We start from the raw sequence: 17,500 nt of genomic DNA, 5'->3' as shown, positions 1-17,500 counted from the left end.
TGCGCCCAGTGCTGCGATAAAAAAAGAAAGGGTCAGTGAATATGTCATTTTCATTTTGAGAAATGGTGTTGATAGTAGCAGACATGTAAATAATTTTAAGAAAACTATGAAATCTTTGAGTTTGTAAAACATGTTTCAACAGAAACTTCTGCCATCCTCAGTTAGTCAGAATACAAAGTGATGGAAGATGAATTTATTTCATTCCGTTGTTACTATTTTTCACATTAGCATTTTCTATTTATTATACATTAAGCTTCCGTTGCTGTGTATTCTGGCTAACTGAGGATGGCAGAAGTTTCTGTCGAAACATATTTTACAAACTCAAAGATTTCGTCATTTTCTTTGGGCCCGTTCGATTGACCGTATTCCATGGAACATGGAATAGAAGATAGAAGTCCTGCACTTTTATGGAGATTCACATTAAAATTGTCAAACTTCTGCTAAAATATCTTTATTATCCTTGTTGCTTCAAAACGCCAAACATATAGTTTTATATCATCACTCCACGTATTCTTATTCCGGAACAGGGTCAATTGAACGCACCCTTAAAATTTTGAGAAAGCTATGAAAATTCTTTTCCTATTGTCCGCTGGGGGTGAGACTTGACAGATTTTACATACATGCCAACTCTCCCGCATTGTCCGGGAGTCTCCTGGATACGGAACGAATCTCCCGGTCTCCCGTACGGGTCATCAAATCTCCCTGATAAAAACAACTCTGAACATTTTAAAGACTTTGCTCCATTGGAGGCTCAAATTGTATCCCCAAGTTAAAAAAAACTGGATTTTTTTCAAACTCGTTTCATTGTTTTAATGCATTTCTTCATCTCTGAACAAAACAAAACTCTGTTTGTTATCACAGCCATATAAATTCGTGTAGTAAAAATCACGATTCGCTCGCCAAAACATTTTCTCCTGGGATTATCGTGAGGTCAACTTGTGGCAAGTCTGTATAAACAATTGATTGAACAGATCTTTCCGTTTAACTAATAAAAATTCTCGACATAAGTGCTCTGTTTTCCTGCAAATTTCCTGTTCAAAACAGATTATTCTTGTATTCTGAAGGACTGCTGGGGTGGAAGGGGTAGGTGAGTGCATTTTTTGGGGTAAGGGGGAATGGGTTGAGTTAATCGTAGGGGATGAGGGGGGGGGGGGGGGGGGGTTGGGGAGACCGGATGGAAAATATCTCCAGAGGTTGGCATCCCTGACTTTACTCTGTCCAATGCCAGACGATTTTTCCTCATCAACAGGGCTGAGGGTTCAGCGGGTTAAGCTGTTGCCTAATTAAGGTCACCTAACTGACAGAGTTCAAACTTAAAGAAATGTTTCATCTCGCATTGGAAATTACTCAGGTTTTCTACAGGTCGAGGTACCTGTACACCTTCCTCTGTGGCTTGTATTTATTCGAATAAGCGCTGCGGCGCTTATTTGAGGGCGGCGCTTATTTAAACATTGTACTAGACAAATTTTACTTTTTTCTAAATTTTTATTCAACGGTACACTTTCTATCTGTTAATTTTCCTGTGGACTGACACTAAACTGATAGTAAATCTAGAATTACGAGACAAATTCATGCGGTGAAAAAAACCCGAGAGTTTCATGATAACGAGAGCGAAAATATCAGCGGTGAGAGCAAACTCCTTTGTCGTTGTGGAACAATTTATAGTGTTTTTCCTGGTTATACGAAATTCCTCGAATAAGCGCTGCATTGGCGACCGCGGCGCTTATTAACTTTTTTGTCCCAGAAGCGGCGCTTATTTGAGGGCGGCGCTTAATCAAGGGCGGCGCTTATTCGAGTAAATACGGTATCTCAAACACTGTTTCCTTCTCTATATGATATTATTGTCTTGCCATTTATTTACCTGCTGTGGTGAATAAGCCCCAGGCCCAGGTTTTAAAGTGGTATCTCCTGGAGGATAACTGCGTGCATTCATAGAATAGCTTGGACTCCTGTGCTTGTTAACATTTGGATCAACCACTTTATAAGTACCAGCACCAGGTGTCTACAGCAATATAAAAAAAAAATAATGACACAGTCAACCAAGTTTTTAAACTCTCTATCACCCTAGCCTATAACTTCCTAGCTTGTTTTTACTAAAAAAAAATAAGAAAAAGCACCTTTACTCTAGGGACCTATAAAGCCAACTGAGTGACCAATGTAAAGATAATGTGCTTTCTGATGGTCTCTGTGTTGATTTTCAACTTATTCATTATAGATTGAAATCTTGTGACCTAGATGCAAGGCAATCAAAAAAGGTACTTCTTGGGTCTTTGTCTCTCAATCACATTAATCTTCTTTCCCTTACCCCCTGGGGCTGGGGGGGGGGGGGGGGGCTTGCCCCCAACTATGGCATTGTTTTTGGCTTGATCAAGGACTTAGTAATTTACACCGCCACTTTAAAGCCCAACCCCTACTTTCAAATGTATGCCGCAGCCCCTGTTAAAATGCTAGGAGGTTTTGTTGGTGCAGATTATATCTCAACATGTCTGACGATTGATGATGAGACCTCAACTCCCATTAGTACCATCCTATACATCAAGTTTTTTCTTGCATTAGCTTCAGTTAATTTGACTTCCATTTTCTTCCCACCAGATGTGCAGAATAGGAACACACCTGCCTACATGTAAGTAACTGTGAGACCGCAGTTTTTGATCTGTGGTTGGTTGGGACAAATTATCACACCTTAAGCATGGCCCTTAAAAATAGAGACAAGTCTTCAATAAACACTGCACTTTGACAAGATCATTAGGAAGTCATGAATTCCTGATGATTTTTTGACAACTGAATAGACTGTATTCATAAATGGCAGGTAAGAAATTATAATTCTTTTGTCTTTGTGCTAATCACTAGCCTCACTTTGGAGCAAAAATTCTTTTGAATTTTGTTCCTGTTAACGAGGCTAGTGAGGACGATTAGCATAAAGACAAAAGAATAATTTCTTGGCCACCATTTATGACTACAGTCTATACAAGGATGGCTAGCAAAGCTAATGCTTCTTTGAATAAAGGTAAAGTCTGCATACACTCCAGTGGTCCATCAGGTTGGAGGTTATCGTGGTTTCAGTAGCATGAAGCGACTAGGAGTATTTCTACCCCCATCCTGGATGGGATGCCAGTCCATTACAGGGTTACCCCCAGCATTAACTTGCTGGTACCCATTTACAGGGTTGTCATTAAGTTTTGAAGCAGGTGTAGCACTCAAGATTTCACCCGTAACATGTAAATAAATGGTCAAAGGCCATGTAAAGGAAGGCCCGAAGGGCTAGAGCCCCTAGGGGGGTCTTGGGGCATGCTCCACCAGAAAAGTCTTCAAATTAGAACCTCGGAAATGCATTTTCCAGCCCTCTGAGGTGCAATCAATCAAAAAGTGATGAAAATAAAACAGGGCAAAACGATAAACTTCACAATGAATAAAGATATTTACTAACCATGTGGAAATGGTCATGCATCACAGAACCTTGAAAAGTGGTTAGTGGAATCCCATTTATTTCAAGTACGATGCATTGATGATTTTGTTACTGAAAAAAATGGCGTTGGAACCCAACAACGATCGATCGGGGGTGTTCTTCAAAGGTTTCTTACAGAAAATGTTTGGATTTTTATTAAAAGCACGTCTTAGAATCAGGAACACAGACAACACAAGGCAGTAATTATATTTTCTGTAGAAGGTAAATGTTTATAAATAAATTTCAATTTGTTTTGCACCATGAATATTCATTCTGCAGCAACCATCACCCGTAACATTGACTGGGCTCAGCCGTAACAGGTGTTACGGGTTACAGCCCCTAATGACAGCCCTGCCCATTTATACACCTGGGTGGAGAGAGGCACCGTGAGAGTTAAGTGTCTTGCCCAAGAACACAACACAACATAATGTCCCCGGCCAGGACCCGAACCCGGACCACTCGATCCGGAGTCACACAGCACTAACCATGAAGCTACTGTTCCTCCCCCTTTCAGTTTATTAAAGTGTATTCGGAGGGGCAATGTTCAAAGGATTTAGCCACTCAAAAATGGCCACACATTAAAATATAAAACTCTGCTTAATGCACAGACCTTCTGTAAGTCCTCATGAAAACTTCCAATCTTTGATCTCCCTGTCATGCTGTATGAAGGAGCAGATGTTTTTCCCACAGCTTTGCTACCAAGGACGGCTGGTAGGCTGTAGCTATTGGGACTAGGAAAGTTGTCTTTCTTCCCAAGCGCTGTGCGGGAGCCAAAAGAGAAGATGGGAGGTGATGACTGTTTCATCACTGGGTGTTTCTCAGGACTATAATCCCCTTGAAAAATATCGAAGCAAATGGAATATTAGAAAGTAAATTTAATTAAATTACAAAAAATATCAAATAACTGAGCAGTGAATGCTAGAAAAAAGTAAACAGAGAGATTAAGCATAAAATAAAAGAAACTCCTTTGATATGAGTTCATTTCTTGTGTGTTAGCAGCAGGTACCAAGTAACTTTTCAAAAGAGAAAGATGAGGTAGAATAACATAATTTTCATGCTTTTATGACAAGCAGCAGCCAACTGTTTCGCATATCATCACTGAAAACTTCCAACTTAAGACTTCAGGGATGGAATACACCAGACTCAAAAAGGCAAAACAAGTCAAGTGCTTTGTGAAAGAGAAATTGATTTTATCAAAGGAGTTGATAAAGGTCTAACAACCACCGTGAAAAAATTTGGAAAGCTGACATTTTGAGCGTTAGCCCTTTATCGGATCGAATAGAGGAATTGTTGTAGGTTACTTTATATATGTGCGGAGGAGCTTTGCTATTGGTTTCTTTAGAAACTACAATTTTGCTTGTGAAAAGAGTATGGTTAGTCTTGGATATCACAAAGAGGCTTTTGAAAATCAGAGATTTAGTAACAAGTAAGGGCTAAAAAACTAGGGACTGGAAATAGATCAATGATTTTCTTGAGCTGGCAGGAATTTTGCCATGGGTAGGTGGGAAGGGGAAGCAATTATCTCCAATAAGGACAACTTTTTATTGGTAGCAAGGGAGTTGCAGGAGATGTAATAAGATGATTGAGTGTAACTTGGTGAAATTAATTTAGAGCTTTATGACAATTTGTTAAGTGTACGTGATATTTCCTGGAATTGCTGCGGCGAAGGCGAAGATTTTGGCCGTCATGCCTCATCTGCCACGGTCATAATAATGTAATCTCCTGTTTTGGAGTTCAATGGCCTAAACATCAATTAAACGCAGTCAAACGCTTAAAAAAAAAAAAAAACGTGTCCCTGAAAATGCGCAACATTTGGCCGATTGATAAAGGATCATTTCATGATAAACGCAGTTGTAATGTGGAAAAAGCTGTTTCTAAGGACGCATTATTATCATTCCATGTGTACCTATAGTTATTGACACTGAAGTGTCATTTGAAGCTAAAACGAAATGTGCACTCACAAGGCGCTGGAGTTTGAAACGATCCCCCAAGTCTCGTTCGATCTTTGAAAGAGTATTTCGACGATCCGTCCGGCCCAGTGCGAGTTAAACCTTTGTCGATGGCATAAGCGGCAGGACCCGGCGTATAAGAAGGCTTGATCACGATGGTTCGATACCCAAAAGAGTACGCTGGATTCATCCGTTTTGAGTAATCGTGCTGATTGAAGCCCGTTGTCCCTGGTAGAAGATAAGCGCCAGAGCCTGGGCCGCTAAACATCGCCGCGATTGGAACTCGAGGTCTCGTCTGGGTGGCCATAGCGACTAAAGTTTACGCAACTTCTGCAGCAAAAACTCCGCTAAAACTTCCTCTTTCTTCCGGCAAAACTTTGTTAGCGTGTCCTTCGGCCAACTCAAAGTCTTTCAAAACAAAGGGAGTTTTAATTTTCGTGGAAAAAAAAGCGAAACTGCCGCGACGAAACCGTAAACACGAAACCTTCTCTTTATCGCTAAGGAATGGAATGATGAGCGAAATTTGACACTTCATAGATTTTGTTCCTGTCACGCAAGGCCAATTGATCACCAGTGTATGACTTTTCTAACCAATCAAATCAGAGCGGCTCAGCTGTGATGATTACTTAACTAAAATTCATAAGAATAGGTGCTTAGATAATAACACAAAAAGGACAAATCGTCTTGACAATGGAGAGCTGCTGTTAAATTCATTATCTTTTCAAATCAAAGACGAGATGTTGATTTTATTCGTTATGTTTTTAAGTGCCGCGTTAAAAAAAGACTGCAAACAAAGGGAAATAACAGTAAGAAAGATTAAAATTGCTTGCCACCTGTTTCCCGATACATAAAGCTTTCATTCACAATGACTAAATCAACTTTTCAAAGATGCCTTATATACCATTCCAAAACCCTTTCATTAAAATATATATTTTTTTACAAATGATTTGCAAGTTTTACTGCTAGTAACAGCAATTCGGAAAACATGGCTTCATTTTCTTATCAGGCTTTATTGACTTAACAAAGGCAGCAATGTAAATTTCCAGGGCACAGCATTTGCTCTCAAATCAAATACAAGTAAGTGTCCAAAAAGACTATAATGCTCTCTTCTATCTTTGAGCCCCATACATAAAATTTATAGGTTGGCGTGGAATACAATTTTTACCATACAGTGCATTTAACACTGTTACAGCAAAACAAAATATAATCTAACTTTAAGGATTAATATCACGCTCAATAAAAGAAAGTTGGTAATCTCGAGTCAAATGTGTAAACAAGTCTAATGACAAGTGAGAGAAGCAATTCTTGCACTTGGGTTGCTATGGCAATGCTAATGGCATGTCAGTTTGACACACAAAACTGGCAAATCTCAAAAACGTTTTTAGACTTTGACTGACATACAAATTATTTTAACCAAATATAATCAAATTCTGTCAAAACTGGGTGTGATAACACTGTTAAATTAAATTTTTTTGCTACCATTTTCTAGGGGTGGTGAATGAATCCAATCTTGAATCCAATCTTGAAATCTCGACAGCCTTTGCATTTGTTTCAGTGTGAAGTCTTGCATGTTTCGGTCTCGGATTCACAAAGAAGGGTCTCCTCATCTCGCCGAGTCTTGCATATTTTTACCATTATATTTCGTCGCCCCTCATTCTCAATGCACAGGCTAAGATATGTGGATTCTGTCACATTATTTTTTTGTAATTTAAAGCTTTATACATTTAATTTAATATTGTTGATTCACATCTTTGAAAAATGCTTGGTTACCCCCAATTTTCTTTAATTATGGATTTCAATAACACTCGTTAAGACCCCCTTTTTTTGGCATATAATTTCAGCAAACAGCACAAAAATACCTTTGATTCAGTAGGCACTGTCCTTCATTGGTGATGTCCTAAGATTATGCTTACTATTTCAGACTTAAATGTTGGATGACAAAGATACAATTAAATTTCACACAAAGACTTTCAGGCCTAATTGGGGATTGTCTGAAAGAGGTTAGATGCAAATTTTGTCCAACAAAAAGAAAAATAAAGAAAGCTGGCTGATTAGGAAATGATAAGAAGAGAGACTACATAGGACTTAACATGAGCACCTTTTATTTTATGCAAGTTTGTTTCCACCTACAGTACCTTTCCACTCTCTAAAAAAATAGAATATACCGTACTTATTATTTTTCACCTGCCATGAAAGATACAACGTGAAGACTCTAACAAAATGGATTAACTTTTTGGTTTTTGGAGTAATATGATTAATGATCACAGACTTTTCAAACATCGTTATTTTAATTTATTTCGTCTGTGATGGATTTTATTGCCCAAACACTTCTGTAATAGTATTCTAACACAACAATTTACATGTACAGTCTTGTCTACAAGTTGCTAGGAAGCTCTACTAACTTAGATAACAAGTCTTAGAGTAGAAGGAAACAAAGTACAGCAAAGTTGTGTAAGTTAAACTTTAAAAGCTTTAACCATTCTAGCGTCTTCCTGAATTGACTTTTTCCAAGATGTTTAAAAACTTGCCCCGGGTCATTTCTCGTGCTAAAGGTAATCAAGAAACAGGAAAATCAGGTAAGACAACTTTACTGTTCCCTAAAACTTGCCATAAAAATGACTCTTCTGTCATCATTGATTTAAACTACCATGACAAAATTATAGTACTAAATAATAATAATAATGTTACATGTATTATTATAAAGCCTTACACTACGTTGCAGGAGACTGAGGGTTTGAGCGCTACCAAGACCAAAAACCAGAGCAAGCAGTAAGATCATGCTTTCTACATGTAATATTAAATTTTATTTAGGCTGAACATTTTCAGTTCTTATTACATGACTAGCTCCGTGAGTGGGCAAGATGAACCAAATCCCACACCGTGATTGGCTATCCGAGCAAGCAAGATGAAGCTATCTTGCCTGCTCAGGATTTCTTGCTTGGTCCCGCAATCTTGATCACAGATCATTTTTTGGTGTTTTATCCCATATACTAAATGCTTTATTGGCCAAGCTTGTTCGATATTGGCCTTGTTCTTTTTCTCGACTTAATTACGTCAGCAATGCAGTATCACTAACTGAGTGTGTTGTTTTAATGAGAGAGTGTCTGATCGGTGTGGGTGGGTGGGTCATAACTCGTGGGTCATGGGTTTTTTCTAAACCCTAACCCTAACCCTAACCCTTTTTAAAATCAATGAGTGGAAATTCTCAAAACAGACAAGACCTAAGACCTAAGACAAATTTGGACTGAGCGCTGAGGGAGCTAATATATATCGACCCACCACCCACCCACGCGATTTCGCCTCACCCTTTTGATGAGTACCTGTAGATGCCCTTCCCCTCCAGAGAGAGACATCAAACAGATTTTACTAGACATGTCTAATGCCGGATATTTTTAATACTTGTCAATGGGAAACCCTTGTCTGAGTTCAAATAATTAGCCCATTAAGTTAGAGCTATCTTTTTGGTGGGCATAGATTAGATTTTCCAAAATAGTGTTGATCAAATTATTGGAGCAAAAGCTATGCCCCTTTTCCTGTATGCAAATTACTTTAATATTATTGATCCAATACCAAGTACCTAATTAAATTTACCTTCATCCAAACCAAGTTGAAATGCAAGATTTTGCAGACCTCGAACTTTCTCCATGAGTTGAGATGTGGTAAGACTTCCAAACTCTGGAAAATGAAATCATTTTACTGTGTCATCATGAATCTCCTCTTAAGTCTAACAAGATCCTTAATTCCCCTAAAGGAACAATGATACGTATTTAACGATGAAAAATATTTACACTCCATACCTTGCAACATGTCCATATCATCCTTCTCTAGTTCAGCGAGCCATTTTGGAGGAGAGTTTGTTAAAGAAAATGGCTAAAGAAAAGAAGACAACAGTATCAACATTCCTGTTGGTTTATACATGTATATAGACCTGCAATGTGTATTGATCAACTACATGTAGAAAGGACATCAAAACTGAATCAATAGAAAACAATATTGACGCAGAAACAGAGATCAACAGAGCACATCTTTAGAACACAGCCACTGAATACATTACTATCAACATGCATGCTAAATGCAACATTGCTATCAATCGTCATGAAATCAGTTGTCTGATTACTCTGTGCTCCTGGCATACTACTACTACTACTACTACTACTACTACTACTACTACTACTACTACTACTACTGCTACTACTACTACTACTACTACTACTACTACTACTACTACTGATGATGATGATGATGATGATGATCATCATCATCATCATCATCATCATTATTATTATTATTATTATCATTATCATTAATGCATTAGATTTGGTAGTGCTTGTGTCAGACAAAAAATTTAAGAGAGCCACAGGTTCACAGCTACCTCAATGTCTGGGATTTTTCAACGTAAAGCAAAGTCAATCAATCGTGACATCAACAAAGCCAAAGAACAATCTCAAACACAAATTTAAAGCCGACGTTGAGTGGATCTAGATGGTGTTAACATTGCAAAACTTACACTGACAGCTAAAGATGCAAAATCTGACACTCCAGGAACTGTTAAGAAAGATTAAACATACATGTATTACACCTAGAAAACGTAAGTTGACATAAATGGCAGGTACCATGATGTACATAGGTATATAAAGAGCATGGTTGAGACACAGTAGGAGCAAACGCCATCCTTTAAATACCGATTGCACTGATTCAGTAATTCGGCGGGGGGGGGGGGGGGGGGGGGGGGGGAAGGGGGAATCAGATTAGGCTTCCTGAGCACGAAAATAAGATTTCTTCAGTGTGTATCATACAAAATGAAAACCACATTATTAATGTTTTAAAAAGGTCCCTCAGTATTTGAGTTAATGGTTCTGCTGGAAAACATTTTTAAAATTATTTTACTTGTATTTATACTACCGACTTAAAAAAAAAACAGGTAATCAAAATAAAACCGTGCTATTGGGGTACGTTCTTCCGCCGTGTTCTTAAAATTCATGTTACTCTTCGTCTCAACCTTTTCATAACAAAAAGAGAGTATCAGAGAGAGTTCCTCATTTCTGTCTATACGACTTGCCTTAATATAAATAAAACTTACTTTGCTCGGGCCACAAATCAGGTGAAGCTCTGTCTAATCGTTCAAAACTAAGAAGACCTTGCAAGCTTTGATCCAATTCTGTGATTTTGTAAACAACAGAAATGAGCGGACACCCAAAATTAATAACTTTGAAAAAAACAGCATCGTGAGCACGAAAATACTACAAACCTGGACTAGGGGAATCCATTTTTCGTTTTTACCTCAATCCTGTCCAAAACAATGCATAAAAATGCAGTTAAAGCTTTAAAACGCGCAGATAAAAAGACAAACAAGTGCAGAGAAATTTGACTTCTGCACCCAACAAGTACAACCTCGCTCCGAAAATGAGGTTGAATTTGTCACGTGAGGTCATACCCCCAGACCCTCCCTCGTGATACGCTAAGAGTCCCTACGCTTTCAGGCCCTTGCCGAAGCATTCTCAGCCTGTAGTAATAGACCCAAAATGCTGAAATCGTCTTGCTTTTTATCGCGTGCTCTTGCCAGCAGCAAAAAGGTAACAACGCAACGTTGCACATGACATTCTGAGCTTAGAAGATTTGTTTCAGGCTTAACTAAGGACCACATCAGTTAGCAACAGTAGTTTTTTCCTGTGCTTCACGTCTTATTCAGTGTGTTCATTTTTTTCCCTCCAAATCGTGCTCGTGAATGAAACTTTTCGCAACTGTTCATGAATGTTTTTTCTTAAGGTGGAGTATCAGGTTGCAGAGGTTTTCTTTCATTCACGCTTAGTGCTTAAAAAGATCCTGGTTGTACAAAGATCTTCATAATGTATGAATCATTAACTAAAGGTGTCTGTATCGGTTTAGGCGTAAACAAAACTGTTGTTGCAATCGCACTCATTACAAATGCCGATCTTGGTCTATTTGTACATTTATAAGGATGTTAAGGTACTGTCCTGAAATAGGTAAAAAGGTTTTTAGCGAACAATGAACGTTAAGCAATAAGGTGATATATGGATTTATAAAATATCGCATGAGAATACGTGACATTTCGTTTGAAATTGTGTCAATAAGCTTGTACGTGTGCTGGAATGATTAACACGTGCACCATGTTAACGGTGAACATTGCACCATACATGACTAAGTGGTTTTTATGGCAGGTTATTGCTGCCATGTTGGTAGGTAAAAACAAAAGATTTCTTTTTGACTCTTCTGTTTGTCCGTCAGCAACTTTACATTGCGCCATTGTTTTCTGTAATTCAAGGTAAGGGTTGCCAACGCTAACTAACCCTTGTTTGATCATTCTGATACAGTGGAACCCTGTTAATACTGTCATCAACGGGCCCACAAAAAATGGCCTTATTAATGGGGTGGCCGTATTACTGGGGTAGGGTCAAATTCATAACTAAAGAGCCATAGTAACAAAATTGTATTCGCACTTCAAGAACAACTTTTCTCTTTAATAAACAACAGGAATGTACATACAGTAATTGAAAAAAATACTTGAAACTTCGGTAAAGCACTGAAAAATGTCAAGTGTACTGTATTTTCTCATCCTAAAATCAAAACAAGAACAGCTCAGCTTACTATGCTTATAAGAAACAGAAGCCATTGTAATTACCTAACCCGAAGACTTAAGTATCAATTGTGTTTGTGTTGAAAAGTGCAATGACTAATCCCTTCTCAATTTGATTTACTGGGTGAGGAGGAGTGTTGCTGACAGTACTTAATAAAGTAAATCGGCTGTTCGATACCATCATGGTAAATTACAAAGGTCAATAAAATTGATATGTACAAGGAAGGGTTACGTTTTTACTAACATTGGCCATGTAGCACTTATATTTCAACAGACTTAACTGATTAGAGTGTAATGTGAAGTGCTAGTTTCTACCCCATATGAACCATGTGAGCGTTAGCCCTACTAATGGAAATGGGCCCACACATGTACAAGGACAGAGGAAAACTCTCACCAGGGTGGGAATTGTAAAAACATAACCCTTCCTTGTACTTGTACGTGATCATTGCCGTGACTTTAACATCTTCAGTTCCCACGGCCTGCTTGTCCGACCTTGTAGCTCAGTCGGTAGAGCAGCAGTGATCTAACCTGAAGGTCGTGGGTTCAATTCCCACCCTGGTCAGAGTTTTCCTCTGTCCTTGTGTGGGCCCATTTCCATTAGTAGGGCTAACGCTCACATGGTTCATATGGGTAGAAACTAGCACCTCACATTACACTTTAATCAGTTAAAAATTGACATGTCACAGGGGTTTTGGTTTTCCAAATTTAGTGTGAGTGGTGGTATTAATGGGGTGAAATTATAGAGTATTCTACCCTTTAGGATTTTAAATTGTGGATGTCGGCCATACTAACGAGGGTTTTTCTATAAGAAAATGTATGGCAATTTTGCTGGGCCAAAAAAAAGTTGCCATAGTAACAAGGTGGCCATAAGACAGGATTTCACTGACAAAAGGGATCATTCCTAGTAAAAAAGGAGGGGCTACAGATCACCTTTCTTGGAGGGGTAGTCCTGTAAATTTCTGTAACAGAGTACAATGCCTTCAATTATGTTGTACTTAGTTATTAAGTGGTTACATATAATCATTCAATATTTGTTTTTTTTTTTGTTTGCTTCCTTTTTGTCTGCCAAAACATAGACTGTTCCATTGACACAATCTTTCGTCAAGGCCAAGTATTACAGTAATGGTGCAATCGTAAGTTTTTTTTTACAGTAATTTATTATTATTATTAATGAGTGAGGTCTTACAAGGGTGGAAGTCCAATGTTGCTTGTCTCTATTTTGAAATGCAAGGTGGAAATGTTTCAAGACCTCTTTGTTTCAGTCTTTGTTCATCTCATTATCTCATACCAGAATTCTTGTCATTCATTATCTTTTTATTTGTACATGTCACTCTTTGAGAACCTTGTTGCTGTTAGACTTTTCACCTGGTAGGGCCTTTGTAACCTGTCCTTTCTTTCACTATTTTCAAGTCAAATGCAACGTGTGAGTTAAAGATGTCCATGTCACATGTGTACAATAATTTCACCATTTAACAACTGTGGCTCGTTTGTACACTTCAAAATGTAACTAACAGCCATGTTCTTTGTTCGGTTTTCATACAGCCTACAACCAAGCTCTTTATAAATGGCCAGTTTGTGGAATCACGAACAGACAAGTGGATTGACATTCATAATCCTGTAAGTGTTGTGGCTGTCTATGCATCACACATTTAGTCATGCTCATGTACCATACTTTATTCTAAAACTACGTGTAGCATTGTGCAAGGCGTTTAAGTCTTACTGTCCTTGACACTGCGTAAAAGGAATATTAAATACATTTTGGTAGGCAAGGAAGCGTTGCCTGGATTTAACCCACAAAGATTCTAAGGGCCCTTCCTTTGTGTTTCCACTTTGAAAGGATAGATTGTACCTTGTTTCGAAGACTGGCATAGTGTTTGATGTTCACCCCTTCAATCAAGTTACGTCATCCATAGATCTACATCGATTCTCCTTGATGGGGTGTCAGGTCAAGGCTAGTGTGGCACAGGCTCTGTGGTCTTCAGACAACAGTTTATGATCATGTTTGTAGTCAACAATAACATTATTTATTTGGCAAAAGGTCTGTTCATGGAAGGGCCCACCTTATATCAAAGATAATTTTCAAATGTGTGATGAAAGTTTTTCCCCTCAGGCCACAAACGAAGTCATCTCTCGATGCCCAGAAACAACTACAGCTGAGATGGAAGGTGCTGTTGCTGCAGCTAAGGCTGCTTTCCCTGCCTGGTCTGAAACATCTGTTCTTTCACGGCAACAAGTCATGTTTAACCTTCAGCACCTTGTGAAGAAACACATGGTAAGGAGGCAGATTGGTGATTTGATGACTACTGATCAATGAAATACAAACTTTCTTAGTATTGAATCATTATGGTGTTTACAACAGAATGAAATTGCTGACTTCATCACAGCAGATACGGGGAAAACAACTTTAGATGCTCTTGGCAGTGTACAGAGAGGACTTCGTAAGTTTGAGCTAATTGTTGGCTAAATGTGGGTGTCTTTGACTGAACACATTTGTAACAGGATGTAGTTAGCTTAGAAGGGTTAAAATGAGAAACACTAACATTGCCATAGAAACTCTACACAGTGCGAAGACAACTTACGCTGAAGAGTGTACTTGTACGTGTTCAATTGCCGCAAAAGGTCTTGAGATATTGGATACATGTATTAGTGGTCTGGTCTTGTCTGGCCTGTAATCTTATCCAGTGGTCATGAGTGTCAGAGATTGTTTTCTCACCTTGCGTGACTAGAATTGGAAAGCTCTGACAGATTTCCTGAGATATGTAGCAATGATTTTTAATTCTGTCATATCCAGTGCTACTTAGTGGCCAACTTACCTTTCAGTATAGTTGTATGATATTAAAATAATAATATTACAAGGCTGTTTCCTAACAGGAGCCCGGTAGCCTGGGGCTCCCAAAGAATAGCTCTGGGTGCCTTAATTTTTCACAGCAACACCTTTCACTTCATGTGCTGGGCTCCTAAGTTCTCCGCGTTTAGCTCTGAGGGCCCCTTTAAAATTTTCTTAGGCAGCAGCCTTGAATAATATTAATATCAATGTACTTTGCAGCACTATGTAGTTTAAATGTATCTTCAATTAGAATGATAGATCACCATTACTATTTTTTGTGATTATCGTTTCTAGTGTTTGGTAAAAACTTGATTTCATTATTTTGTGTTCTAGAGGTTGTAGAGCATGCCTGCTCAATCACTTCATTACAAATGGGTGAAACAGTCTCTCAGATAACCAAGGACATGGACACTTATTCATACAGAGTTCCTCTCGGTGTCTGTGCTGGAATCACACCGTATGTATTGTGTGGTCAGGCAGAGTGAATTCATGGAGAAGTAGTACGATAGAAAAGAAAGCTTGGAGGAGAGTGGGAAAGCAAGTAGACACGAGCCTGTAGGGGTGTCTGGGGGTCCCTCCCCCCCCCCCCCCCCTAGGAAAATCTGCAAAATTAATTTACTTTCTCTCAAGTGGCATTTCCTGCATTTTGACATCATTTTTATAACATTCTGTGAGGTCTTTATTCTTACCAATGCTTGCCAACCATTTTCGGAGCTGTTAAATGGAGTAAGACCTTATACATGGGTAAATGCGGAAGATGTTGTAAAGGAATTATAATATGGGAATACCTTAGACCTTTTTTCTTTTCCTAGGTTCAATTTCCCAGCCATGATTCCCTTGTGGGTGAGTGTAATGTACCGGTAACTGCTGTTGTCATCTGTGTCATCAACATAGTCATTCCATCACCTTTATCATTTATTTCACTGTTAACTGTTTTTTTTTTTTTCACTGTGCATTTCACTGTTTCAGTGTTTTGTTTTGTTTTTTCACTGTTAGTTGACTTACTCGTATTTTTGTTTAACAAATAATAATAAGTAATAGAAATAGGACTGAGTTGAGTACAATAAAATATTCAGGGAGTAATTAGGTCAGTAATTTCAAAATTGGCAGAGCACGCAGATATTTTGAAATTACAAGCATGATTACCCCTGAATTGTACGACACTAAGTCCTATTACTAATTATTAATCATAACTATAACAAAATGCGAGGACAAAAATTCTTTGAATACCTTTTTGTGTGAAAAAGTTAAAATTATATTCAAATTGAATAATTGCAATGTATTTCACAAACAGTAGGAAAACAGAAAGAAATACCCCATCCAAGCGTAGGCGGTAGGCGTAGGTGTCCAATTACAGGTATCCAATTTGAAGTTGTTCAAATTGGATACCTGTAATTGGACACCCACATGATCGCGGGCCAATTATGCGTCAAATAGGCATGCACAGAACCAATCAGATTCGAGAATTTTGTAATAGTTATGATGATTATTATTATTACCAGTGTTATTATTGAACTTCAACAGATGTTTCCAATGGCACTTGTTTGTGGTAACACAATGGTTCTGAAACCTTCGGAGAGGAATCCTGGAGCTGTCATGTTTATCATGAAGCTTGCACAAGAAGCAGGCATACCAGATGGCTGCATTAATGTATTCCATGGAACTATTGAGCGTATGTATCCTGTCATTAAATAATTTTACTCTGTGAATGTTCGTTCAAATGGCACTTATCAATGACACTTATCAAGAGTATCCTTATAAGAATTAAAAACCCTTTTTCAAAAACTGTTGATGTTTCAATGTTCTATCATCAATCAAGAGATGCATGTTCAAAATGTCATCAATTTTTTAATTTCTTAAAGTGTTTCATAGCTTTTTATCACAGTTTTTTATTGTCAATTTTTGTTCTAACAAATCACCACTGGCTCCTTTTTCTTTTCCAATCCTTTCAAAAATCTTAAAAAGTTTATTAAGAAAATCAACTAGAATTTGGAATAAAGCTATTTCCTATTGGTTGTTTGTTGTTATTTAGCCGTCAGATTCATCTGTGAGCATCCTGATATAAAAGCAATTTCCTTTGTGGGTTCTGATAAGGCTGTAAGTATCTTACCTGATTTTCTCAAGTTTCTTTGTCAATTCATTGGTCCAGCCAGCACCAAATTGTTTATGCAAGTTTTTCGTGAAACATACAAACAATGTACATTAATTTTGTTTCTTGAAGGGAAAATACATTTACGAAACTGGCTCCAAGAATGGAAAGAGAGTTCAGTCTAACATGGTAAGTCATGAACTGACAATAATATTTCAATATTATACCCACATTTATAAAATAAACTCGTAACAGTACTGTGACTGGATTGTTCCCATTGTTTTCAAAGGGAGCCAAAAACCATGGCGTGGTCATGCCTGATGCGAACAAAGAGAACACAATCAACCAGGTTTGGTTAATTTTATTTTCTTGTCACAGTGGTTTGTCCTGACATTTGATTGTCTGTACTTCTGGTCAGTGGTGGAAACACGTGTTATGTGACTGTTAATTTTTTGAGTGCTTTCGTCTTTCGCAGCTCATTGGAGCAGCCTTTGGGGCTGCAGGTCAGAGGTGCATGGCTCTGACAACTGCCATATTTGTTGGTGAAAGTCAAGAATGGATTCCAGAGCTTGTTGCTAAAGCAAAACAGCTTCAA

At 38.2% G+C, this 17,500-nt stretch overlaps 2 protein-coding genes across 4 annotated transcripts in view; one reads left to right on the top strand and one right to left on the bottom strand.

Annotated features, from left to right (window-relative positions):
• Positions 1-10,802, bottom strand: part of LOC137985643 (ciliary microtubule associated protein 1A-like) — an 11,069-nt gene extending 267 nt beyond the window's left edge. The window contains exons 1-8 of one of the 2 annotated variants that reach the window (XM_068833285.1): positions 10,643-10,802; positions 10,475-10,552; positions 9,902-9,939; positions 9,192-9,264; positions 8,986-9,069; positions 4,056-4,279; positions 1,862-2,002; positions 1-11 (exon numbers count right to left, since the gene is read on the bottom strand). The exon at positions 1-11 is cut by the window's left edge and continues 267 nt beyond it. In XM_068833285.1, coding sequence (XP_068689386.1) covers positions 1-11; positions 1,862-2,002; positions 4,056-4,279; positions 8,986-9,069; positions 9,192-9,264; positions 9,902-9,939; positions 10,475-10,552; positions 10,643-10,661 — 668 coding nt within the window. In that variant the 5' untranslated portion in view covers positions 10,662-10,802. Of the gene's footprint in view, positions 12-1,861; positions 2,003-4,055; positions 4,280-5,406; positions 5,842-8,985; positions 9,070-9,191; positions 9,265-9,901; positions 9,940-10,474; positions 10,553-10,642 lie in introns of those variants that run through there. The other variant, XM_068833284.1, reaches the window with a different exon arrangement.
• Positions 10,803-10,840: 38 nt separating this feature from the next.
• Positions 10,841-17,500, top strand: part of LOC137985642 (methylmalonate-semialdehyde/malonate-semialdehyde dehydrogenase [acylating], mitochondrial-like) — a 15,072-nt gene continuing 8,412 nt past the window's right edge. The window contains exons 1-12 of one of the 2 annotated variants that reach the window (XM_068833282.1): positions 10,841-10,967; positions 13,066-13,122; positions 13,532-13,606; positions 14,100-14,261; positions 14,349-14,427; positions 15,150-15,273; positions 15,629-15,659; positions 16,341-16,488; positions 16,849-16,913; positions 17,038-17,094; positions 17,195-17,254; positions 17,381-17,500. The exon at positions 17,381-17,500 is cut by the window's right edge and continues 10 nt beyond it. In XM_068833282.1, coding sequence (XP_068689383.1) covers positions 10,917-10,967; positions 13,066-13,122; positions 13,532-13,606; positions 14,100-14,261; positions 14,349-14,427; positions 15,150-15,273; positions 15,629-15,659; positions 16,341-16,488; positions 16,849-16,913; positions 17,038-17,094; positions 17,195-17,254; positions 17,381-17,500 — 1,029 coding nt within the window. In that variant the 5' untranslated portion in view covers positions 10,841-10,916. Of the gene's footprint in view, positions 10,968-11,549; positions 11,678-13,065; positions 13,123-13,531; positions 13,607-14,099; positions 14,262-14,348; positions 14,428-15,149; positions 15,274-15,628; positions 15,660-16,340; positions 16,489-16,848; positions 16,914-17,037; positions 17,095-17,194; positions 17,255-17,380 lie in introns of those variants that run through there. The other variant, XM_068833283.1, reaches the window with a different exon arrangement.

The sequence above is a fragment of the Montipora foliosa genome, chromosome 14 (assembly GCF_036669935.1).
Source record: "Montipora foliosa isolate CH-2021 chromosome 14, ASM3666993v2, whole genome shotgun sequence".
In the NCBI taxonomy this organism is placed as follows: Eukaryota; Metazoa; Cnidaria; class Anthozoa; order Scleractinia; family Acroporidae; genus Montipora; species Montipora foliosa.
The sequence above is the reverse complement of the archived record's forward strand: the minus strand, read 5'-3'. Positions and strand labels throughout refer to the sequence as shown.